Source organism: Trichomycterus rosablanca, chromosome 5 (genome assembly GCF_030014385.1).
Source record: "Trichomycterus rosablanca isolate fTriRos1 chromosome 5, fTriRos1.hap1, whole genome shotgun sequence".
In the NCBI taxonomy this organism is placed as follows: Eukaryota; Metazoa; Chordata; class Actinopteri; order Siluriformes; family Trichomycteridae; genus Trichomycterus; species Trichomycterus rosablanca.
In genome coordinates this window covers 29,065,598-29,092,392 of record NC_085992.1, presented here as the reverse complement: position 1 = coordinate 29,092,392, position 26,795 = coordinate 29,065,598, and the positions used below count along the sequence as shown (strand labels likewise).

The 26,795-nt window shown below is 40.1% G+C and overlaps 1 protein-coding gene across 1 annotated transcript in view; it reads left to right on the top strand.

Moving 5' to 3' along the window:
- The window catches only part of pde10a (phosphodiesterase 10A), a 160,012-nt gene that overhangs the window by 90,630 nt on the left and 42,587 nt on the right, over window positions 1-26,795 (top strand). The window contains exon 2 of the mRNA XM_062995032.1: window positions 25,742-25,873. Within this exon, the coding sequence (XP_062851102.1) occupies window positions 25,742-25,873 (132 nt within the window). The remainder of the gene's footprint in view (window positions 1-25,741; window positions 25,874-26,795) is intronic.

Sequence of the window (26,795 nt, the reverse complement as noted above, 5' to 3'; positions counted from 1 at the left end):
CATGCTGGACACCATCTGAGCCAAACAAGTTTATCTTGGTCTCGTCAGACCACAGGGCATTCCAGTAATCCATGTTCTTGGACTGCTTGTCTTCAGCAAACTGTTTGCGGGCTTTCTTGTGCGTCAGCTTCCTTCTGGGATGACGACCATGCAGACCGAGTTGATGCAGTGTGCGGCGTATGGTCTGAGCACTGACAGGCTGACCTCCCACGTCTTCAACCTCTGCAGCAATGCTGGCAGCACTCATGTGTCTATTTTTTAAAGCCAACCTCTGGATATGACGCCGAACACGTGGACTCAACTTCTTTGCTCGACCCTGGCGAAGCCTGTTCCGAGTGGAACCTGTCCTGGAAAACCGCTGTATGACCTTGGCCACCATGCTGTAGCTCAGTTTCAGGGTGTTAGCAATCTTCTTATAGCCCAGGCCATCTTTGTGGAGAGCAACAATTCTATTTCTCACATCCTCAGAGAGTTCTTTGCCATGAGGTGCCATGTTGAATATCCAGTGGCCAGTATGAGAGAATTGTACCCAAAACACCAAATTTAACAGCCCTGCTCCCCATTTACACCTGGGACCTTGACACATGACACCAGGGAGGGACAACGACACATTTGGGCACAATTTGGACATGTTCACTGTGGGGTGTACTCACTTATGTTGCCAGCTATTTAGACATTAATGGCTGTGTGTTGAGTTATTTTCAGAAGACAGTAAATCTACACTGCTATACAAGCTGTACACTGACTACTCTAAGTTATATCCAAGTTTCATGTCTATAGTGTTGTCCCATGAAAAGATATAATGAAATATTTGCAGAAATGTGAGGGGTGTACTCACTTTTGTGATACACTGTATATATATATACAGTGGGGGAAATAAGTATTTGATCCCCTGCTGATTTTGTAAGTTTACCCCCTTACAAATACTTGAACAGTCTATAATTTTTATGGAAGGTTTATTTTAACAGAGAGAGACAGAATATCAACCAAAAATCCAGAAAAAAAACATTAAATAAAAGTTATAAATTAATTTGTATTTAATTAAGGGAAATAAGTATTTGATCCCCTACCAACCAGCAGGAATTCTGACCCCCACAGACCGGTTATGTGCCCATGAGGCACACAAATTAGTCCTGTCCCTGTATAAAAGACTCCTGTCACAGAATCAGTTTCTTCCGTTCAAATCTCTCCACCACCATGGGCAAGACCAAAGAGCTATCAAAGGACGTCAGGGACAAGATTGTAGACCTGCACAAGGCTGGAATGCTGATGTCAGTCCAGAATTACACAGGAGGAGCTTGTCAATGATCTCAAGGGAGCTGGGAGCAGAGAAATGCTGGATATGACCCCAAGAACACCATCCCCACCGGGCATTTCTTTGCCTCCAAACACGGCGAGTGGAGTTGATGCCAAAGAGCTCAATTTTGGTCTCATCTGACCATATCACATTCTCCCAAGCTTTCTCTGAATCATTCAGGTGTTCATTGGCAAACTTCAGACGGGCCTGTACATGAGCTTTCTTGAGCAAAGGGACTTTGCGGGCACTGCAGGATCTCAATCCATTACGGCGAAGTGTGTTACTAATGGTTTTCTTGGTGACTGTGCTCCCAGCTCCCTTGAGATCATTGACAAGCTCCTCCCGTGTAATTCTGGACTGACCTCACCTTTCTCAGAATCATTCTTACCCCACCAGGTGAGATCTTGCATGGAGCTTCAGAGCGAGGGTGATTGACTGTGATCTTGTATTTCTTCCATTTTCGAATTATCGCACCAACAGTGGTCTCTTTCTCACCAAGCTTCTTGCTGATGGTCTTGTAGCCCATTCCAGCCTTGTGCAGGTCTACAATCTTGTCCCTGACGTCCTTTGATAGCTCTTTGGTCTTGCCCATGGTGGTCGAGAGATTTGAACGGAAGAAACTGATTCTGTGACAGGTGTCTTTTATACAGGGACAGGACTAATTTGTGTGGCTCATGGGCACATAACCGGTCTGTGGGGGTCAGAATTCTTGCTGGTTGGTAGGGGATCAAATACTTATTTCCCTTAATTAAATACAAATTAATTCATAACTTTTATTTAATGTTTTTTTCCTGTATTTTTTGTTGATATTCTGTCTCTCTCTGTTAAAATAAACCTTCCATAAAAATTATAGACTGTTCAAGTATTTGTAAGGGGGGTAAACTTACAAAATCAGCAGGGGATCAAATACTTATTTCCCCCACTGTATGTATGTATGGATGGATGGATGGATGGATGGATGGATGGATGGATGGATGGATGGATGGATGTACAGTGTATCACAAAAGTGAGTACACCCCTCACATTTCTGCAGATATTTAAGTATATCTTTTCATGGGACAACACTGACAAAATGACACTTTGACACAATGAAAAGTAGTCTGTGTGCAGCTTATATAACAGTGTAAATTTATTCTTCCCTCAAAATAACTCAATATACAGCCATTAATGTCTAAACCACTGGCAACAAAAGTGAGTACACCCCTTATTGAAAGTTCCTGAAGTGTCAATATTTTGTGTGGCCACCATTATTTCCCAGAACTGCCTTAACTCTCCTGGGCATGGAGTTTACCAGAGCTTCACAGGTTGCCACTGGAATGCTTTTCCACTCCTCCATGACGACATCACGGAGCTGGCGGATATTCGAGACTTTGCGCTCCTCCACCTTCCGCTTGAGGATGCCCCAAAGATGTTCTATTGGGTTTAGGTCTGGAGACATGCTTGGCCAGTCCATCACCTTTACCCTTAGCCTCTTCAATAAAGCAGTGGTCGTCTTAGAGGTGTGTTTGGGGTCATTATCATGCTGGAACACTGCCCTGCGACCCAGTTTCCGGAGGGAGGGGATCATGCTCTGCTTCAGTATTTCACAGTACATATTGGAGTTAATGTGTCCCTCAATGAAATGTAACTCCCCAACACCTGCTGCACTCATGCAGCCCCAGACCATGGCATTCCCACCACCATGCTTGACTGTAGGCATGACACACTTATCTTTGTACTCCTCACCTGATTGCCGCCACACATGCTTGAGACCATCTGAACCAAACAAATTAATCTTGGTCTCATCAGACCATAGGACATGGTTCCAGTAATCCATGTCCTTTGTTGACATGTCTTCAGCAAACTGTTTGCGGGCTTTCTTGTGTAGAGACTTCAGAAGAGGCTTCCTTCTGGGGTGACAGCCATGCAGACCAATTTGATGTAGTGTGCGGCGTATGGTCTGAGCACTGACAGGCTGACCCCCCACTTTTTCAATCTCTGCAGCAATGCTGACAGCACTCCTGCGCCTATCTTTCAAAGACAGCAGTTGGATGTGACGCTGAGCATGTGCACTCAGCTTCTTTGGACAACCAACGCGAGGTCTGTTCTGAGTGGACCCTGCTCTTTTAAAACGCTGGATGATCTTGGCCACTGTGCTGCAGCTCAGTTTCAGGGTGTTGGCAATCTTCTTGTAGTCTTGGCCATCTTCATGTAGCGCAACAATTCGTCTTTTAAGATCCTCAGAGAGTTATTTGCAATGAGGTGCCATGTTGGAACTTTCAGTGACCAGTATGAGAGAGTGTGAGAGCTGTAATACTAAACTGAACACACCTGCTCCCTATGCACACCTGAGACCTAGTAACACTAACAAATCACATGACATTTTGGAGGGAAAATGACAAGCAGTGCTCAATTTGGACATTTAGGGGTGTAGTCTCTTAGGGGTGTACTCACTTTTGTTGCCGGTGGTTTAGACATTAATGGCTGTATATTGAGTTATTTTGAGGGAAGAATAAATTTACACTGTTATATAAGCTGCACACAGACTACTTTTCATTGTGTCAAAGTGTCATTTTGTCAGTGTTGCCCCATGAAAAGATATACTTAAATATCTGCAGAAATGTGAGGGGTGTACTCACTTTTGTGATACACTGTATGTATGTATTAGGGCTGGGCGATATATCGATATTTTAAAAATATCGATATATTTTCATACGCGATATAAGATAAGACAATATCGCATATATCGATATAAATGTTGCGTTCCAGTTAGATCCGACAGTTCGTCTTTCTCTTCTCCCAGTTTGTCTCTGCACATGTTCACCTGCCCCGCCCCTCTCCCTCACTGAACACAACTCGCCCCGCCCCCACCGCTTCACCAGTAAGTCCTGCAGGCAGCGATAGCATGGAGACGGATAAAGACATGACAGAAGCTATCGAAGAGGAGCTGTTTACTAAAAAGAAAAATAATGACTAATTTTGTAATTATTTGGAGATGGTTCGAATTCAAAGTGTCAGATGAGCAGCAGAATAATGTATTCTGTAGAGAATGCCGAAAACAAGTCCAGATAAAAGGTTCCAGCTCCGTGTACCTTCATTCGTTTTTCACTTCAAATCCCAAAGTTAAAAAACAAGAAAACGAGTCGTTATTCGTTTCAAAAACCAACACAAGCGCATGCACGCGCTGACATGCACGTATTTACTTCACATTAAGTGTTGAGAAAGTAATAATAACGTAACGGTTCGTCTCCTGTTGTTCTGACTCTTGTGTTTGTGTATGTGATGTGCATGTACTTGCTCTATCTGTAAAAACAAACATTATGGGGATTTCTGTACTGGATGTTGTACGTGGTTGTGTTAGTTTATACTGGATGATCGCCCAACGTCCGACACGTCATTTATTTATTTATCTTCTATTATAGTATTTCTTGTTGTCGGCCAATAAACAACCAAACATTATTAAATTGCATGAACTAACTCTGCAGTAAACAAGGAGCAAACAGCAAATAAAGCTGTTAAATAATAATAAAGTGCATGAAGCAGAACGCTGATTAAAATGCATTAAATGTTGTAATAGTTACACAGTAACATGAACGATTAGTTCTGCCTGTATTACAGAACTGAGTTCTATACAGTAAAAGAAAATATTAATGTAAATGTTAATGTTGTGGCGACATATACATAAAATAATGTATAAAGTCCAAACATGGGGGGGTGGGGGGTTAACGAGGGGTTTACTTTAACGGGGTTTTACTTTTAATGTCACACAAGCTCAGCCGGAAACCGTGTCATTCCAACATCTTCCCTACACACTCGCTCCCTGCGCCCTATAGTACACTTAACATTCTTAAAGGGCCAGACAATATATTTGTAATTCACGTTAGACAACAGGAGATGCCTTAGAAAACAACTTTTTTATATAAATATAAATAATTCTTGTGTGAAGCTTCCCCAGCATGAATATTAATAAAAGTGCCTGTAAAAAAATTGGAACATGTAGCTTTGTCTCAAGTATGTATGTATACTTGAGTATGTATCCAGCCCTAGTATGTACAGTGTATCACAAAAGTGAGTACACCCCTCACATTTCTGCAGATATTTAAGTATATCTTTTCATGGGACAACACTGACAAAATGACACTTTGACACAATGAAAAGTAGTCTGTGTGCAGCTTATATAACAGTGTAAATTTATTCTTCCCTCAAAATAACTCAATATACAGCCATTAATGTCTAAACCATCGGCAACAAAAGTGAGTACACCCCTAAGAGACTACACCCCTAAATGTCCAAATTGAGCACTGCTTGTCATTTTTCCTCCAAAATGTCATGTGATTTGTTAGTGTTACTAGGTCTCAGGTGTGCATAGGGAGCAGGTGTGTTCAATTTAGTAGTGAGACCTTCACACTCTCTCATACTGGTCACTGAAAGTTCCAACATGGCACCTCATGGCAAAGAACTCTCTGAGGATCTTAAAAGACGAATTGTTGCGCTACATGAAGATGGCCAAGGCTACAAGAAGATTGCCAACACCCTGAAACTGAGCTGCAGCACAGTGGCCAAGATCATCCAGCGTTTTAAAAGAGCAGGGTCCACTCAGAACAGACCTCGCGTTGGTCGTCCAAAGAAGCTGAGTGCACGTGCTCAGCGTCACATCCAACTGCTGTCTTTGAAAGATAGGCGCAGGAGTGCTGTCAGCATTGCTGCAGAGATTGAAAAGGTGGGGGGTCCGCCTGTCAGTGCTCAGACCATACGCCGCACACTACATCAAATTGGTCTGCATGGCTGTCACCCCAGAAGGAAGCCTTTTCTGAAGTCTCTACACAAGAAAGCCCGCAAACAGTTTGCTGAAGACATGTCAACAAAGGACATGGATTACTGGAACCATGTCGTATGGTCTGATGAGACCAAGATTAATTTGTTTGGTTCAGATGGTCTCAAGCATGTGTGGCGGCAATCAGGTGAGGAGTACAAAGATAAGTGTGTCATGCCTACAGTCAAGCATGGTGGTGGGAATGCCATGGTTTGGGGCTGCATGAGTGCAGCAGGTGTTGGGGAGTTACATTTCATTGAGGGAACCATGAACTCCAATATGTACTGTGAAATACTGAAGCAGAGCATGATCCCCTCCCTCCGGAAACTGGGTCGCAGGGCAGTGTTTCAGCATTATTATGACCCCAAACACACCTCTAAGACGACCACTGCTTTATTGAAGAGGCTGAGGGTAAAGGTGATGGACTGGCCAAGCATGTCTCCAGACCTAAACCCAATAGAACATCTTTGGGGCATCCTCAAGCGGAAGGTGGAGGAGCGCAAAGTCTCGAATATCCGCCAGCTCCGTGATGTCGTCATGGAGGAGTGGAAAAGCATTCCAGTGGCAACCTGTGAAGCTCTGGTAAACTCCATGCCCAGGAGAGTTAAGGCAGTTCTGGGAAATAATGGTGGCCACACAAAATATTGACACTTCTGGAACTTTCACTAAGGGGTGTACTCACTTTTGTTGCTGGTGGTTTAGACATTAATGGCTGTATATTGAGTTATTTTGAGGGAAGAATAAATATACACTGTTATATAAGCTGCACACAGACTACTTTTCATTGTGTCAAAGTGTCATTTTGTCAGTGTTGTCCCATGAAAAGATATACTTAAATATCTGCAGAAATGTGAGGGGTGTACTCACTTTTGTGATACACTGTATGTATGTATGTATGTATGTATGTATGTATGTACAGTGTATCACAAAAGTGAGTACACCCCTCACATTTCTGCAAATATTTCATTATATCTTTTCATGGGACAACACTATAGAAATAAAACTTGGATATAAGTTAGAGTAGTCAGTGTACAACTTGTATAGCAGTGTAGATTTACTGTCTTCTGAAAATAACTCAACACACAGCCATTAATGTCTAAATGGCTGGCAACATAAGTGAGTACACCCCACAGTGAACATGTCCAAATTGAGCCCAAAGTGTCAATATTTTGTGTGACCACCATTATTATCCAGCACTGCCTTAACCCTCCTGGGCATGGAATTCACCAGAGCTGCACAGGTTGCTACTGGAATCCTCTTCCACTCCTCCATGATGACATCACGGAGCTGGTGGATGTTAGACACCTTGAACTCCTCCACCTTCCACTTGAGGATGCGCCACAGGTGCTCAATTGGGTTTAGTCCATCACCTTTACCTTCAGCTTCCTCAGCAAGGCAGTTGTCATCTTGGAGGTTGTGTTTGGGGTCGTTATCCTGTTGGAAAACTGCCATGAGACCCAGTTTTCGAAGGGAGGGGATCATGCTCTGTTTCAGAATGTCACAGTACATGTTGGAATTCATGTTTCCCTCAATGAACTGCAGCTCCCCAGTGCCAGCAACACTCATGCAGCCCAAGACCATGATGCTACCACCACCATGCTTGACTGTAGGCAAGATACAGTTGTCTTGGTACTCCTCACCAGGGCGCCGCCACACATGCTGGACACCATCTGAGCCAAACAAGTTTATCTTGGTCTCGTCAGACCACAGGGCATTCCAGTAATCCATGTTCTTGGACTGCTTGTCTTCAGCAAACTGTTTGCGGGCTTTCTTGTGCGTCAGCTTCCTTCTGGGATGACGACCATGCAGACCGAGTTGATGCAGTGTGCGGCGTATGGTCTGAGCACTGACAGACTGACCTCCCACGTCTTCAACCTCTGCAGCAATGCTGGCAGCACTCATGTGTCTATTTTTTAAAGCCAACCTCTGGATATGACGCCGAACACGTGGACTCAACTTCTTTGGTCGACCCTGGCGAAGCCTGTTCCGAGTGGAACCTGTCATGGAAAACCGCTGTATGACCTTGGCCACCATGCTGTAGCTCAGTTTCAGGGTGTTAGCAATCTTCTTATAGCTTAGGCCATCTTTGTGGAGAGCAACAATTCTATTTCTCACATCCTCAGAGAGTTCTTTGCCATGAGGTGCCATGTTGAATATCCAGTGGCCAGTATGAGAGAATTGTACCCAAAACACCAAATTAAACAGCCCTGCTCCCCATTTACACCTGGGACCTTGACACATGACACCAGGGAGGGACAACGACACATTTGGGCACAATTTGGACATGTTCACTGTGGGGTGTACTCACTTATGTTGCCAGCTATTTAGACATTAATGGCTGTGTGTTGAGTTATTTTCAGAAGACAGTAAATCTACACTGCTATACAAGCTGTACACTGACTACTCTAAGTTATATCCAAGTGTCATGTCTATAGTGTTGTCCCATGAAAAGATATAATGAAATATTTGCAGAAATGTGAGGGGTGTACTCACTTTTGTGATACACTGTATGTATGTATGTATGTATGTATGTACAGTATGTATGTATGTATGTATGTATGTATGTATGTATGTGTATTTATAAACAGATAACCCACTCTATAACCAATCGAAGTTGTGCTTTAGAACCAGAATTCAAGTGTTAATAATTGATTGTTAGAAAATGCACTCCCATGTTTTGGCCTGTCGACAGAAATGGGAGGGAGCCTGGGAAATTTAGTCAGTTAAGTTTTATGAAAAGTGCATATCTAGACTATGAATCATCAAGTTCTCTGAAAATGTTGCATTATAATTTGGTTGACTTGAAGTAGATAATTGAGCTGGGTTAAGTTGTACTTTTGATGACCAAAGAGAGGTTATGCAGGCCCACAAATCTTCAGTAAATTAAGTATGGCTAAATGTTCTGGTAAGTGAAACCTGTAACTAGATTTACATTGTTGTTCTGGTAAAGATGATTGGAAAAGTCATTTTCAGAGCACAGAATTTCATCAAATTATTTTACTAATGAGTATAAAACATCAATTGAGCAGCTACAGGTTAAGAATGACTTAAATCAGTGTGTCAGTCATCTTGTACCTGATCAAAAAATATGGTCATAAAGCCAGAAAAAAGTTGTAAACAAAAGGATGTGGTCAGCCATGGCTGCTGCTGTTGTCGTCACCCCTGCAGATTCTGCTGTTGTTGCTGCAGCTGTTGCTGCTGCTGTTACTGTGCTGCTGCTCAGGCTATTACTTAAGTCAGCTATTGTTTTTCTGGACACACACCAGCTCTACCATCAGTTCTTAGGCCCTTAATGTTGAGAAGATGCGCAATGAGAGCAATATGATTAAAATATCACATTGTAATTAATTACATATTTTGTCAGACTTTAATGTAAATGGTCATGGACATGATTGCAATTAACAAATTGCCTTGTCTATTGTCTATTCATTTCATAATTTAAGCATAAATTATGATGCACCTATGCATTATAATGCACCTATGATAAACTTAAGTTTGTATTTGTGTTTAGAAATTGTTACAAATAGTTTATGGCCTTTGACAGACAGTAATTAAAATGCATTGTTGCATGTATTTATATGGACAAATTAATTCAGAATAAACACTGGTCTTTCACATACACTGATCAGCCATAACATTAAAACCACTTCCTTGTTCCTACCCTCACTGTACATTTTATCAGGAAAATAAATTACTTATAAAATGTTCATTGATAAAGGTTTTTTTTAACAATCCACAATAATGACAAGAAGTTAAAAATGTTTACTGAGGATTTATTTATCATTATTATTTATGTTTGGACCTGTAGTTGGGAACATTCAGTCATGTGTTAAAGCAGTTTGGTTTTCGGTTCACCTGTCCTCGTCTGTATTTCTCCTTAAGTGAGCATGGATGCAAACAGTGTGGTGGTTGTAATCTGTTCCCACAGCCCAGATTGAGTTATGTGATTGGCTAAATGCATAGTGTTCCATTTTGTCTCAGGTCTTGTCTTGTCTGGGAACAGGATGCTGGGATCAGCACATAAAACAGAGAGACTTTATTTTTACTTTATTTTTAATTGATAAAACAGGATGAGTAAGTGATATTTTTAAAGAGAGGAAATCATTGAACATAAGCACCTACAGCAAACATAAAATAAATCATTTTTTTAAGTGTGCAACTTTGACTAAAAGGCGTCACCTAAACCATTGATAATTGGCAAGCAAAAAAGCAAATACACAATCTGTTGATTAAATTTAACAATAAAATAATGGAGTGGTTTAACCTTATACTCCTCTTTTGCACAGATTTTCTGGCCTTTAGACAGGATGTTAATGTCTTAAAAAGTGTGAAAGTGACCTTAGTAATGCAAATGTTTCATTGATAAATCACAAACAAAACTATTTGAAGAAATGTGAGTGAAATTTATTAACTTCAAGCTTTATTTAACACACAAAATGAAACAAACTGACAACTCAGTTTGTTAAATATTAAAATAATAGAAAAATAGAAATTGATGCCAGGAACACACTCAAATAAAGCTGGGACAGAGGCATATCTACCAGTGGGTCACATCACCTTTCCATTTATTTATACGCTAATTATTTGGGAATTAAATATACTAATTGTTGCAGTTTTGCAAGTAGATTTTTTGCCCATTCTTGCTCTATACAAGACTTAAGCTGTTCAACAGTCCATGGTTGCCATTGTCTGATTCTCCTCTTTATAATGCACCATACATTTTCAATAGGAGACAGATCTGGTATGCAGGCAGGCCAGTCAAGCACACACACTCTAAGAAGCTTCTTATGTCTAAGAAGCTATAATGTTGTAACTCGTGCAAAATGAAGCCTGGCATTGTCCTGTTAAAATAGACAAGGAGTTTAGGAAAAAGACGTTGTCTAGACGGCAGTATATGTCTCACCAAAATACCAGTATAAGTCTCCACATCAGTATATGCACTGATCACTCATGCCGTGAGCACTGATACACCACCATGCCATCACAGATGCTGATTTTTGCACTTTTTGGTAACAGTCTGGATGGTCTTTTTCATCTTTGGCATGTAGAATCTGACATCCGTTTTTCCCCAAAACAAGCTGAAACATCATGTTTTTGTCCATCTCCGATAACTTTGGGCCCAGAGAACTTGCCTGCCTTTATTTTTGCAAAATTAATATATGGCTTTCTTTTGCATAATACAGTTTTAGGTTGCATTTCTTGATGCACCTGCGGACTGTGTTAAGTGACAGTAAATCTAAATTTGGAAACCAAGTCTTTGGCAAATGCTCCTTTTATACTCAATCTTGATGTTTGTTTGTTTGTTTGTTTGTTTATTAGGATTTTAATGTCATGTTTTTACACTTTTGGTTACATTCATGACAGGAACAGTAGTTACTTATTACACAAGATTCATCAGTTCAAAAGGTTATATCGAACGCAGTCGTGGACAATTTAGTATCTCCAATTCACCTCACTTGCACGTCTTTGGACTGTGGGAGGAAACCGGAGCACCCGGAGGAAACCCACACAGACACGAGGAGAACATGCAAACTCCACACAGAAAGGATCCGGACCGCCCCACCTGGGGATCGAACCCAGGACCTTCTTGCTGTGAGGCAACAGTGCTACCCGCTTAGCCACCGTGCTGCCTTAATCTTGATGACATCACTTGTTACCAGTTATAATGCTAATAGTGACATCTTCCTAAACAGTTTTACTTGTGTAATTTTAGTATTTTATTTGCCTCTGTCCCAACTTTTTGATTGTGTTGCAGGTGTTGTCACAGATTCTGCTTGTTTTTTTTATATTTACAAAATACAGTTAGTGTTGTCAGTGTGAACACTGAAAATGTTCTTCTGTACTTGTATCAGTTAAATAAAAGTTCAAGTGGTATAACCAATTACAGTTTTTTTTTTTTATTGCATTTTAGATAGTGTCTCAACTTTTCTGGAAATGGGGTTTGTACTTAAATGAATGTCAAGATTCCACTTTGTGTTCAGTTATAAACCAATTACATGTAAATCACACCGAATGTAAATCTAACAGCTGTTCAACGCAAGTCTATAAAAAAACATCACACCTAACCCACAGTATGTGAAGTTTGTGAATATTGGTACTGTCATTGGTAATGTGTGAATAGAAGCATTCGAATTAATAAGCTTGTGTAGACTGCAAGTCTGGAAGCTGAATAATAACAATTATAATAACCCAGTATTTGCCTGGGTGTTTATTATAAAAGGTGATCATGCCTGGAGGAAAAACAATCTGGACAAAGTTTGTGAGATTGTGTCTATCCCATGAGCCTAACATCCCTGCCACTCTTATATAATTTTGCATAGAATAATTTTTTGCATAGAAGTGTCTTGGCTGACAGCCAATTTGGATAAGCAGTCTTTATTTAGTACCTGACAAGTGAACAAAATCAGTGCACTTTCAGTTTTATTCAAATTGTGACTGTATCAGATCCAAGGATTTAATGCTCAAATGCTTTGCCTAGAGGCTCACAGTGGGAACACTGGTGGTGGTTGGTCCAGTCCAGTACCTTAACTGTGCCCAAAACTTAAGCCATGGAACAAATTACTAGTCATGTAAGGATGTGTGGTTATTTGAGTTTAAAAACAGATTAAAAGTCACAACTAAAGTTACAATAGGACATTTTCAGCCCCCCACCCCCCAAAAAAACCCAAACGTGGGGTTATGACATAATTAAACCATTGGCAGCTTAATAAACACCCTTAATATGCTTTAGTTGTGATGTGTTATTTAAGCAATAGAACACGAGAGGGAGTGTGTTATCGCGAATAACATCACGGCTGTGATTCGGTCGCAGGCACGAGCCAAAGGTGAGTGCCGTAGATCATCACAGCCGTGATGTTATTCACGATAACACACGACCTTGAGTGTTCTATTGCTTTTATACAACAGTTTTTACAAAATAAAGAAAGAAAATAAATCAAAGAAGCCCTGAATTTCATATTAAATATGCTTTAATATTGACAATACCTTCCGCCAAAAAGTAGTTCCACAACGAATATAAAGTTTAACACTACAAAGCAGACATCCCAAGTTGCAAAAACTCATTTCAGGGAGGCAAGAACCTCCGAAAGGAAAAAAAAGAAATAAAAAACCTCTCGCACACACCAAAGGATATGGGTGATAACAGAACTTTTAGGAGCTGCTAACTGGGCTATTAAGCTAACTGTTCGCGTTACAAACACATTAATGTTCCCTACATAGTGCACTAGATTGTGTATCAGATCACGGATTTATGTTCCCTACATAGTGCACTAGATAGTGAATTAGACAATTGGTTATGTTCCCTACACAGTGTGCTAGATTGTATATCAGATAACGGATTTAAAACACGATCGGGAAAAAAGTCTGTGTCGCCTGCGTGCGCGTTTGTGTGCATGAAGCTTGTCGTTACTGGCAACGCGTCAGCGGAGTAATACAGTTGTGGTGTGAAAAGGCCGTGCTGTTATCACGAATATCAGCACGGTAGAACGCTTCTCAACCAATCAGATTTTAAGGTCGGAACTAACTGTTGTATAAATGAACACAACATACGTTGTGTTGCGTCCATGAACTAAAATCAAAATTATAATAAGGTTGTTTGTATGTATCTATAAGTATTCTTTCCCTGTTTACTAAGACTTCTTGTGGTAACTTTGTATTTATTTCTTTAGTCATCAGTGTAACACATTTCAGGTGAGGTGGGTTGAATATTTCCTATTATAAAACGGATAGTTCTGGTCCTAAAATCTGATTGGCTGAGCCGCGTTCTAAGCTGTTGTAAAATCCCCGATATACGCACACCTATGACCACCTCACATCATTCCATATTAATACGCCACTGAATAGAAAAAGTACAAACTTGGTTGAACACTATTTTAAGTCTTGTACTATACATGGAAATGTCCAGATTAATATAAACAGTAATCCTAATCATTAAGCGGGTGTTTCGTCCAAGAAATTGTGTAATAGTGTTTGTGAAGGAATGTTTATTGCGAATGTTATGTTCGCCCTCATGTTGCCTAGCAACACTGTTAATGGACTACCTGATTTCGCAAAAGAATGCTTTTTGTAAGTGTTTTTGTAAATAAAAACATTTATTAATTGAACATTGTTGTATTTTATTATATTTTATGTTGACTGCCATTTTATAAAAGCAATAAGCCACTCGAGACCGTGCGTCACTGCTATGATTTTATCACGGGGAAGGATGTTTTGGCAAGATGCGAAGCACAGTTACATAAATCGCAGTAATGCACGGTCTCTCATGGCTTACTGCTTTATTGAAATCTAAAGTAGAGAGAAAACCCAGACATGTAAGGGGGTAACAGGTGGGGGTGGAGGACCTGTGAGTGCACCTGGACAAAAGACAGAAAGGGACAGTGTGTAGACTAATGGGGCAGTGGTCTGATGGGGCAGTGGTATTAAGTCACTAGTGACACTAGCAGACTTAACAAGCTCATTTTAAAGGCTGGACAGGTCCTTGAGAGCAATCTAGACTTACTGGAGCTGGTAGTTCAGGGGAGGAAACTGGATAAACTCCTGCACATTGTGGACAACACTTCTTTATTCCTACTTGACAGTCTAATCAAACAGAGAAGCACTTTCACCTCCTGGCTGATAGATCCACCATGTAACAAGGAGCGGTGCTGAAGGTCATTCATACCTGCTGCTGTAAGACTTTATAACTCCACCACGTGTTGTAACAAGCTTTGAGGACAATGACACAGCACACTTTCTAAATTTTTATTGTGTACTGTAACATATTTAATGTTTATTTAATTAACCTGGGGTGCTGGAGCTGTGTAGCATCCACACTACCTATTAGAACTAGGGATGCATCGATACCATTTTTTCCCAACCGAGTACGAGTACATTTTTGTACTCACCGATACCGATACCTATTTAGAATGATGCAATCTGGAGCATTATGGAATAGTGTAGTTTTTAGTGTAAAATAGTGCAGTGGAACAGTTGCTTGGGTTGCCATCACTAATTGTAAAAAAAAAAACACCGCACAGCCATCATTGAGAAAGCTTCTGACAAGCTAACGTTAACGTTCATTAATAAACGCAGGTAATTAACGTTGTGCACATCATACATGCGCTTAAAATCGTCGAGTTTAATGAAATACTGGCAATATCATGGAAATGTGTATCATGATGGAAAATTATTTAATATCATATTGTTATACTGCCTGGCTACTAGCTGTCATTTTGCCCATCCAGAAACCATAAATGAAAGACAAGAGTCGACTCCTGAATCACTTGTATCGACACTGTGAACAGAGTATTAAAGACACACACGTCCTATAACAGCGGTCGCTGCTTTTGTAACCGGTTATCTTCGCTGTTAGCTCTATTTTGAAGTTTTTTTTTTTTTTTTTCAAACGGAACTAAATAACATTAAACGTGCGTGTGAGCGTGGTCAGTGAGAATAATTCAATCTGTCTCCCGTGGGTGAAAAATGAATTGCTTTAGTTTTAGAAGTAAAAAAATCTCGCAATGTCACGCCCCCGAGTACGAGTTAATGAGTACGAGTTAATGAGTACGAGTTAATGAGTACGAGTACGAGTTAATGAGCGCGGTATCTGACTAATACCCGATACTAGTATCGGTACTCATGCATCTCTAATTAGAACTTTTGTTATTTATACAGAAGTACCTTGAAACTCGACGTGAATTGGTTCTGGGAGTGTCGTCAAGTAATAGTTACCGATTAGCATGGTAAACTCTCTCTGAAAAGCTGATTCTCACATTTTCTCAGCACCCCGAGCTATAACGCAAGTTTAAAAGGGAAACAGGAGAAAAATCCAGCTAAACACAGATACATGTGGAGCTTTCAGAGTGAATTTGACGGTTATTCCACACGAACGCACATTCATCTTATAGTTGCGCTTTGATGATGTTTTACTGCACCGCTCCAGTGGTGGACCTAGAGTTACAAGGTACCACTGTGTTTGGTTTATTTGAATCCGAAGAACTGAATCATGTACTCAGTATTATGACGCACATTCCATTTTAAGATGAATCATTGTTTTTTTTCCCTTCATCTGATGAAGCAAGTTACCTGATGAGAATGTTCCAGACTTGTTGTTCTGCCTTTCTGTTCTGTACAAGACATCCTTGTGCAACTCTAGGCGGAGCTTTCTTTGGAGATGGTACAACAGTGAATGCCCAATGTGATTTTGAAAAGCACAGCATGAATGCTAAAACGCACTTTTTTTGTGCAACCCGGCTTTCCCACGAATGTTTCCCTTTCCCCTTCTATTCAGATCTGACAGGAGGACTCGGCATACTGGCGAGTGTGAAAACACTCAGTCTCCCAGTAAGAATCTGTGAATCTGCTTAGCTAGTGAATGAATAGCATATTTGAAGCTGTGGCTGTTTTGACAGGAATTTTGATACAGGAATGTTATTCTGATAAGGATCAGTGATGTAGACTTTTTCACACATACAGGATTTAATTATCTTCAAACTTAAGCTTAACTCTTAATATATGTTGTGGATTTGTGTTGCTTTATTAATAGTATGAAGGATTTCATTGTTCACTGATTTCATGTCGATTTTCATGCTTTATCCACACTTTATTCTGGTCAGGGTTGTAGCGGGTTCAGCTTTATTGCGTCCACAGACTCACTGGACGACAATCCATTACGAGGCCTCTGCCATCCTCAAACCCACACCCCAGACAGATCCAAGCATGTCTGTATGTAGACGTCTGATCGGCTGATAACATTCGAACTCTGCATCCCAGTGGTAGTCGGATAGCATAATTCACCCCTGCACCACCCGAGTGCCTCATTGTTTATTTTTTATACTTCTCTGTACTATATTTATACAATTCATTACCATTTACACTGCATACACTGATACGAAAATGGGATCAGTGGGTCTGTCCGAAAACCTAGTGAGCTGCCTTGCTGTCTACTGCCCATTTAGGCAGCTGCCTAAGTAAAGAGGATTCTAATGAGTCATCGACTTATAAGACAAGTTATTCAGTCCATTCAAACCAACAGGCTGAGGCAACATACCCCAATAGCATGCCAGCTAACATCTCCCTCTGTTTACCAAAAACAGTTAAGCGGTCACTAAAAAGCCTGACTTTGCATATTTGTCATTTTTTGTGAGAAAAGTTGTGCTGCTCTGAATTCTGGGATTGCCTTCACTGGTAAGGAAGCATCAGATGCTCCCTCGTTATTCTGGCAGTTTATAGCTTCAAAGTAAGGCACTTCATAAGGCAGCATTTAAGGTATCTAAGAATTCAAACAGCCTGCTTTTCTGGAGCACACATAGGATGACGTAAAGTGTAGAGAGCTCACTAGGTTTTCGAACAGACCCAGAGTAGCTTTTGTCTGAATAGAAGCTTAAAATTGGTTCAGACCAGCAGTTTGTCGAAATGTATGTGATTGTGTCTCATTTTAGAACTGGTGACTGAACTTGTAGTGTTTTTGTTGGGAGCATTTCTAGCAATGTCCCGATCACGTTTTTTTGTTGCCGATCATTAATTTTGATCCCGATCCGATACCGAGTCTCAAACCGATACTTGTATTTTCTAGATATTGTCTAGATAAGATCTAGATAATACTGTTCACACAGTGCACACTTCAAGTACATTACAGTTATTCAAATTAATCCAATGTACATGTTTAACAACTGAATAGCTCTGCAGTGCTGTAGGAAAAAAAATTGCCTGCATCCAAGCTATTGCTTAATGTTCTTTTATTTTTACAAAATAAAAGTAAACAAACCTAGTGCAGCATTGTAGTAGTAAAACTAGAACACTCAAAATGAAGTGAAGGTTCTTCTTGAGGAAAATCAGCATCTCTGCCGTGTTAGCGGACAGCTGGTTCCTCTTCTCATCACATAATAATAAACTCACTGTATCCGACTGAGTGTTTATTTTTTAGGTGCCGTATCAAATTGGTAGTAATTGTAGATTGTTTAGTTAAATGATATCTGGTTTGTTTCTTATGAGCCACCGTACTTGTATGCGTGTTGTAACTGTAACAAACTTTTCTGTGGTTGTATTATTACAATGGTTTGATGGACATTTCTACGCGAAGTGAGTGTGTTTTGACCTTTTGGGGCTTCCATAGTGCATGGAATAGCGTGCTTGGCTAACGCAATGACTCTAGCTGTCCGCTATTCGGTACCGTAACAGAATAAGTTAATAAAGTGTTATGCTCCTGACAATTGGTGAATATACCATGTATTTATTTCTTTATCAAGCAAGTGCATCACTACGACGCTCGGTTACATAACTAAGCCAATCAGAGTGCTTGATACTGAGATGTCGTTCAGTCTTGTTACACGTAAACTCGTAAAAGCTGTATGTTATGGTCCTGAAGTTTTCATACTCTGATTAAAAGTTATTGTTTTGTAAACCGGAGTGATCCTCGACTCACACACCATATAAATAGTAAAATTCTACAGTAATGAACGCAGCTCTGCTCCCACCGCCTCGTGAAACGCTCGCATTGCAGACATTACACTTCACTGCTGGACTTGTTTCACTTTCCAATTTAAAGTATTTCCACACAGCGGACATGCTGACGTAAAACAAAAGATCGGGTTATGATCGGCATTAGTAAAGCCGATACCGATCAGTTAAAAAAAAGCCTTTATCGCCCCCGATTCCGATCTTTGAGATCGGATCGGGACATCCCTAAGCATTTCTATTCTTTTCAAAATAGCAACAAAAAATAATTTTTTTCAAAGAAACTGACAAAATAAAGTAATAAAGAGTATTAATACCAATACTGCTGCCATAGCAAAATTCCTGTACTCACTAAGCCAAGTCTCTGCTGTCAACATGCAAAACTCTCCCTCCAATGCGTGCACAGTCCACGACCCCTTTTTATTCACCCTTACTTGGGTAGATTTGCACATGAGGCCAGTCATGCACTGATTTCTGCGTTCCTCCACTTCTGTATAGGCACCTTGGGCTACTACCCAGAGTCCTTACACAGTGTTGGAGATCTCACTCCTTTTTTTGTTCGGTCTTGTCCCACCCAGCAGACATAGTGGCCAAATTAGTCTGCTGCAGGCACTGGCAACAATTTTTAAAGGCCCCCACCTACCTATTTAGTCATGTCTAATTCCCCACTGTACTCAACCTTTATTGCATGCACATCACCCGTGCTGGCTCGCAAGGGACACGGGTTAGCACAAGCCTTTTACTGTTAGGCAGTTCTGTGGAAACCGCTATGTTCAGCCATCCCTCTCTTAGACTATGCAACTTCTGTCTGTAGAGTGCTCTAATGTATGGCAAAATACCAGTTTTTTCAGAAATGAGCCGCTTTCCATGTAATATGCAATTTGCTGTGAAATTAAAAATGTAAGGTTAGCGATTTAACATTTTTCACTCGTGTAGCATATGAAATAAGGCGCAATATGAGGTGAACCTAGCAATCATACAGCATCATAATTATGTTAGTGTAACAGGCTTTTCTGTGGTGTAGTGTGCTAACAATGTTTGATGTGTGTTAACTTATTGAGTGCATTTTATTCCATAGTCAAAGGAAAAGTGTGCTTCTCTACACACGTGATCATCTATCTGTTGTCTGTGCTCAAAAATACAAGCCAGTAAAGTATTCTGCTCCTGATAGTTTTTCTATGTACAGTTTATTTTTTCGTTATAAACTCTGACGCTGAGTTACATTAGCAGCCGGTTAGACAATACTAAGTTTGGAAAACTCCCAACCGGTCATATGGGTTAGACGGTGGGGGGTCAAAACGTATTGTAGCTTCTATAGATTGTATCATTCAATTTATAGTGTGTTGTTTAATGACTGCCGTGAAAAGTGGCACTTGTTAAAAATTTTTTCATGAATTTAGTAGGGCCCTACCTATAAGCTTTAGTGTGTGCCTGTGAGTGGCAGTGAGTAAAAGATTGCGTCTGACCGTGTTCGGCAGGGAACGTTTCGAGAACGTGATTAATTGATTTGGAACAATTTTTAGCATCCTAATACAGATTGCACCTCACAAATACTGAGGAACAGGGACTTTCTGATCCTTTTCTATGAAGTGAATATGACGGGAGTGAAAGCCTTTTTTCGTGTTTGTTTTTTTGCCCCGCTCTTGCTTTGCCATTGTGTGTCTCTACAACCCCTCTGGTTCCCAATTTATTAAGCAGCGCACTCTGCTCATGTGCGTCATCACCGACTCGAGGAGTCTCGTGAGGCTCTACGTTGCTCAAGAGCACTGTCTCGTGTCTGGACAGCATCAGCTGCCCCCTCTAGCGCTTCCCCCACCACACACACTGTCTGTGTTTGAAGACCTTGGCATCTGTAAAAAAAAAAAAACCTGCGGAATAACGCACACAGTCTCTAAGCAAGAACCGAAAGAAGACACAATCATTCAAAGCTCACTGCAGGCTATCAGAACTGTGCTGTTTTCATTTTTTTCCACATGATGCTCTTAGGAGTTGAGAGATTTGATATCTTTTGCACATCTGGTTCGATTTTAGTGTTCAAAGCAATGAGCCCCTGCTTTCGTCTGCTTGGTCTTTGTTGTTACGCACCAACACAGTCTGTGGCCCTTTGCTACCCTGCAGGAGGTCCATGGACGTCCAGACAAAAGATCAGGTTAGGTTTTCTAAACTCTGCCTCGTATTTCCTCTGTTGGTGTGTCTTGTAGGTTAAACGGAAGTGTTTCTACAGGGTAAAACACGTACCGTCCAGCTGTGATTTCCATCCATACTTGTGCATTAATATAAGCAATGCGGATTTGTCTAGTTCTGCTGTAGAGGTTGTAAATGTTTGAAAAGTAATGGAAATAATTATAGATAAACTCTTATTTTATTTTAATAATGTAATAAAGTCTCTTCTTTTGTTTTGATACAAATAATAAATGTCTGTGTATCTGGCAAAACGGCTTCATTACTTATGTTAATTGTGAAGTTTCATGGCAAGTTTCTCCAATTTTCCTCCCAATCTTCTTGTATCCAATTGCATTACTCTTCCTCTCTACCTATGTTGACCTCCACTCTGACTGAGGAGAGCTGTGACTAACACACACACCCTCGGACACGTGTGCAGTATCCGACTGCTCTTTTCACCTGCAAGTTCATATGTGGATCAGCTTTGTGTATGGAGAGACACACACTGATCCCATTACCCCTCGTCTCTGTGCAGGTGCCATCAATCAGCCAGCAGAGGTCGTAGTTGCATCTGTTATGAGGAATCCTTTTCGGCACCCTCCCAGAACATCAAGCCAATGGTCGTTTGTGTAGGCGCTCATCCTGTTTGTAGCAGAGTTGAGTTTCGAACCGATGAGTTCGAGATGTCAGCTCTGGTGTGCTAGCGTGTGTCTTACCGCTGGGCCACCTGAGCGCCTAGAAAAGCATTTATAAATGCAGATGTGTTTATTCCATTTTTTTCCCCCATTCCACAATCCAGGCTTCAATGCTTTTCCTACATTACGATCTTAACTATGAAGGACTGGCCAACATCAGAGAATATACATCAATGTTGGCTCTCACATGCCATGGGGTGCATTAAAACCCAACACTAGCTCTGCAAATGGCTGGTAGTGCTGACAACAAAGATAACAGACGGCAGCACTTAGTTTGAGCGCAAAGACTTAATTGCCTATCAGGCACAATCAAGTTGGGTGTCTTCTTCCCTCAGCTCCATCGGGGCCTTTGGTCTGTTTCTGAAGATGCATGAGTGCAGTAAAGTCTTAATGTTTCAGATTGAGTGCCATAATGGACAAATAACTTATATAATAACAATAACTTATCCTACGTAGTTTGTATCCCACTTCCACCCACAAAGCGCAGTCATTTTGTTTTGGAGTGCCTAGTAGCCTATCATCTAACACTTTTAGAATAAAATAGTACAGTAGTTAGAACGCTAGTGTATTGTTTTTTACTCAGGTACCAAAGTGAATGAATTATATATACATAAAGGCACCAATTGTGAATGCAGGTCAAATTATTACAGTTTAGTCCAATTAACAAAATACCTCAAAATGAGAAATTTACTCTAACATCAAGTAGATATGAAGTGTTTTGGTTGCTCAAACTTATGCCAAGTTCACACTACATGACTTTCCAAGTCGTCAGGTTGCTGCACAGTTCACACTACACAACTGGATCTCTTGTAATCGGGAGTCTTTCAAGTCGGTGTGGCTTTCACACTACACGACTGATCGGCGATAGGGGGTTTCACACTACACGATCTATCACCAACTGGAATCGTAAGCAAGCTTCTCTGGTCTCCCAAACTACGTTTTGTCACGAAAACACACAAGAAGTGACGAAAGGTTTAATGATACCATGTCTAAAAATGCACGTCAACAAGTAGCAAGCGATCAAAGTTTGTGCGCTGATGTGCAGCGTAAAATCAAGAAGAAAATAATAAATGAACTTGAGTGGATTTGGCTACATGAACAGCATGGATTGTTCTATAGTGAGTTGGAGGTTAATGAATATTTTTGCAATGCAATGTTGGTGTTATGTTTTGTAGAGAACGATAAGGTCAGAAATACTGTAAAACTTGTGTGTGTCGATGTATTCTGATATAAACTATATTATGCTCCATTCCCACCTTTTTACAACTCCTCCCCTGCATTTCTCCTCACACCGTATTTTGTGTTCTCATTGGCTGTTTGATAGTTGTGCAACTCGGATCCAGATATTTGACAAGCTAGATATCTCTCTTCGATCGCCGAGCAAACGCTGAGTTGCTCCCGAGCCGGCTAAATCTAGTGCCGACCAGTCGGCGAGCGAATATCACGGCAAAAATCGTGTAGTATGAACTAGGCATTAGTGAATTCTTTGTTACTTTGAAGAACTCCTCCTGTGACGAGAAAAATACACACCAGTAAAACATACACAAAGTTTAATAATCATAGAACAATATAAGCAGAATTAAATTATAAGGAATATATAAGGATGAACATTAATTAAATAAGACAGGTGATGGAAAATTATTTTATTAGCAGGATGTACTTAGACATACACTAATACACTAGGCAAACCTTCTGATTGAATGATCTACTTAATTGTATGTGTGTATGTGTTGGATTAAGATATTCCAACAATAAGCAAGGTAGGTAGAGAAACCTCAATACTTACATTCAGTTATTATCTGCAGGTTGTTGATTGAAGATGATCCATGATGTGTCTTCACTTTTGGTCTGGAGACCACACGAACTGTCCACCTCATGCATCACTTGGAATTGGCTTTGGCCTTAAATGAGTCTGCTTGTGCAGTAATTTTGTTTTATGACTTTAGAGTTTAGCCGTGCCACAACTCATTGTCCAGCAGATACCCTTGACTTCATATGAATGTTAGATTGTAGGTTTAAAATTTCTGTATGTAACATGAGATCTGAATATTCTCCATCAGCTTCGTCCACATATGAATGAAACAGCCGCCTTTGCAGTATTCTTGCCCGAATTGAGCCGTTTTTGGTTTCTTTGTGCGTGGTTGCTCACTCATCTTCACAAACAGTGTAGGTTACAAAGAAAAAAATGCAAAAATGGCGCAAACTGGCTACTGATAAATAAAAACTTTCTAGATTAGCAGTGCTTTAGACGGGCTGAGGTGTAGCTATGGTAATAAACCACAAATTAAAGAAACAGTGGCCACATTTCATGTCAATCACGTTGACCTGTCTGAATGAGGCGTGATCTACCAGCATGCACTGTGCGGGCACCCCTGTTGTAGGTTAAGATTAGAACTTAGACTTGAGTCTCTGGAGATCAATGCTAATGAACATCCAATTCCAGCCCGTATCAAGTCTCAGAACTTTTCCTTGGTCATGTTGGGATGGTGGAGACATGGGAACAGTCCAAGATTGAGTCAAACATGAGTCAAATACATGACTCTGGAGTTAGTGATTAATGGTCTTTGACTGACTGTCCAAAGCTTAACTGACACATTCTTCTCTGTTCTTAAAAATAAGATGATGTTGATTGGTCAAGGAATTCCACCCCCAACGTTTTAAACAGGCAAATGAAAGCAATATGCATCCCTGTTATAAATGTGGCATGTTGTAAAACCAGTTTTAAAGTTCTAAGATTGATTTTAGCATGTATTTATGATCAAACACAACATTTATATAGCATTTCTTGAACATTTTAAGAAACAGACTTTTTTAAATTAAGCAATTATGACAGTTATGAAGTATGCTACAGTTATATTAAATGACATTAAAATACATAGGGTGTTTTAAATGTCCTGTAAGGTTTTTAGATGAAAATGTGTAAAGAAAAAAAAAAGTATTTTAGACTTTTTAACACAGCTTATTTGTGTCTTTTCAATAGTTCAGTAGTTTCAATAGTTTAATATTTATTTCTGGAAGGCATATTTTGACATATTTAGGTTGAGATGGTTGTAAAAATTAAAGTATAAGCACCTCCTAGAAACCTGGCTCAGGACACAGCGTTTACACTAGTTAAAATAGTAGTAAGTACAGCTTTAGCCATGGCAGGTGCTGAAAAGAGTTTTCTGACATGGTTTATGTAGAGGAAGTTTCTAAAAATGTTACTTATAATTGAATGCTCCAATATTCTACCACAAACCATTCAGGAGTTAAATAATAGCAATTCAAGATGATGATTATGAGTCTTTCATGGCAAAGACAGGCCTCACTATTTATTAAACCAGTGAAATGATTGTATTGTTACCCTGTTATGATATCATCTTACTTACGCTAACTGGGCGCACGGTGGCTAAGTGGGTAGCACTGTTGCTTCAAAGCAAGAAGGCCCTGGGTTCGATCCCCAGGTGGGGCGGATCCGGGTCCTTTCTGTGTGGAGTTTGCATGTTCTCCCCATGTCTGCGTGGGTTTACTCCGGGTGCTCCGGTTTCCTCCCACAGTCCAAAGACATGCGAGTGAGGTGAATTGGAGATACAAAATTGTCCATGACTGTGTTTGATGTAACCTTGTAAACTAATGAATCTTGTGTAATGAGTAACTACCGTTTCTGTCGTGGATGTAACCGAAGGGTGTGAAACATGACATTAAAATCCTAATAAACAAGCAAACAAAAAATTTAAGAAATTAAGCAATTATGCCAATTATGAAGTATGCTACAGTTATATTAAATGATAGATTGTTTAAAATGTCATGTAAGGTTGTAAGATTAAGATTTGTAAAGGAAACTATCCTTTACATGTTATTCCTTTTAACACAATCAGTGTATTTGTGTCTTTTCAATAGTTCAGTAGTTTCAACAGTTCAATATTTACTTCTGGAATGCTGAGACCTTCATGGCATATTTTGACATATTTAGGTTGAGATGGTTGTAAAAATTAAGGTGCAAGTTCTTCCTAGAAATCAGGGTCAGGGCATAGTTTCTACAGTAGGTAAAATAAAGCTTTAGCCATGCTGAAAGAGTCTTCTGACATGGTTTATGTAGGGGAAGTTTCAAAAAATGTTACTTATTATTGAATGCTCCAATATTCTACCACAAACCATTCAGGAGTTAAATAATAGCAATTGAAGATGATGATTATGAGTCTTTCATGGCAAAGACTGGCCTGAACCAATTGAAATGACATCATTGAAATGATATCATTATACTTATGCTAACTGGTTCCAAACAGTTATTTATTGTGGCTGTTCTTTTAATCAACTGTGATAAATATGTGCTGATATTTGTACCCCTGAACACAGGGACTGAAAACAATGACTGTGTTGCAGGTCTGACGGATGAAAAAGTGAAGGCGTACCTTTCCCTGCGCCCGCAGATGCTGGACGAGTTCGTCCTGGAGAGCGTGAGCGCAGAGACGGTGGACAGATGGCTGAAGCGCAAGAGTAGCAGCCCACCTACAGGTACGCTGTCCTGCTAAAGCAACATGAGCTATGCTTTGATCAACAGGATCCTCCCATGTTCACTTGCTGTTTATGTTGTGATCTGTGCTGAATTTTGGTGGTGTGTGGAGGTTGTGTGGTTTTCAGCCACTTTGTATGTGAGATAGTAAACAGGAATTGTCTTGGGTTGCACGTACTATTTTATCATGCCCTGTTCTTTGTGGACAGATAAAATAAATTGTTAGGTCCGTTAAACACAGTGTTGCTTGCATTGGTTGGCATCAAACCACAATTTCCAAATAAAATTTGGTTTGTTGTTGGAAACGAGTGACCTAACCACATCTGTTAGATTTGCATGGTTCATTAAAACAAAATGACAGACAGGAATATTTTCCAAATATGCTGCTTATTTCCCCCAGTGAGATATAACGTAATGGGACTACTACTGGAAAGGCTATACTAAATAATGTTCGGATTTAAATCTCGACCAAACTGTTTTAATCAGAGGTTTGTAATCAGTTTGCAATTGCCTGAATTTGCATTAATTACTTGTATTTTGTGGACTGATCTTTATCTTGGTCATACTAATACAAGAATACTGCTTAAACTTCAGAACAAATCCAAACTTGTGTTATTTTTAGGTGGTTATCCAAATTCTTGTATTTGGATTTGGATTGACTTGTTGCCCATCCAAACAAGCTGATCAGAATTGCACAATAATTAATAGCAGTTTTGACTATATTGGAGTGTTTGAAGTTTAACTTGGCTTTTTCCTTTCAACCAATTCAGTCGTTAATTTATGTGCATGTTTTGGGTCATTGTGTGCTAACATCCTTGTAGTCTTTTGTAAACCTGAGACATGCTGGGATATTTTTGAAGCTGTAGCTTTCTCTAAGAAGGAGAAGAATGCCTTAATTTGTCATATATGCATATACACAAGTGC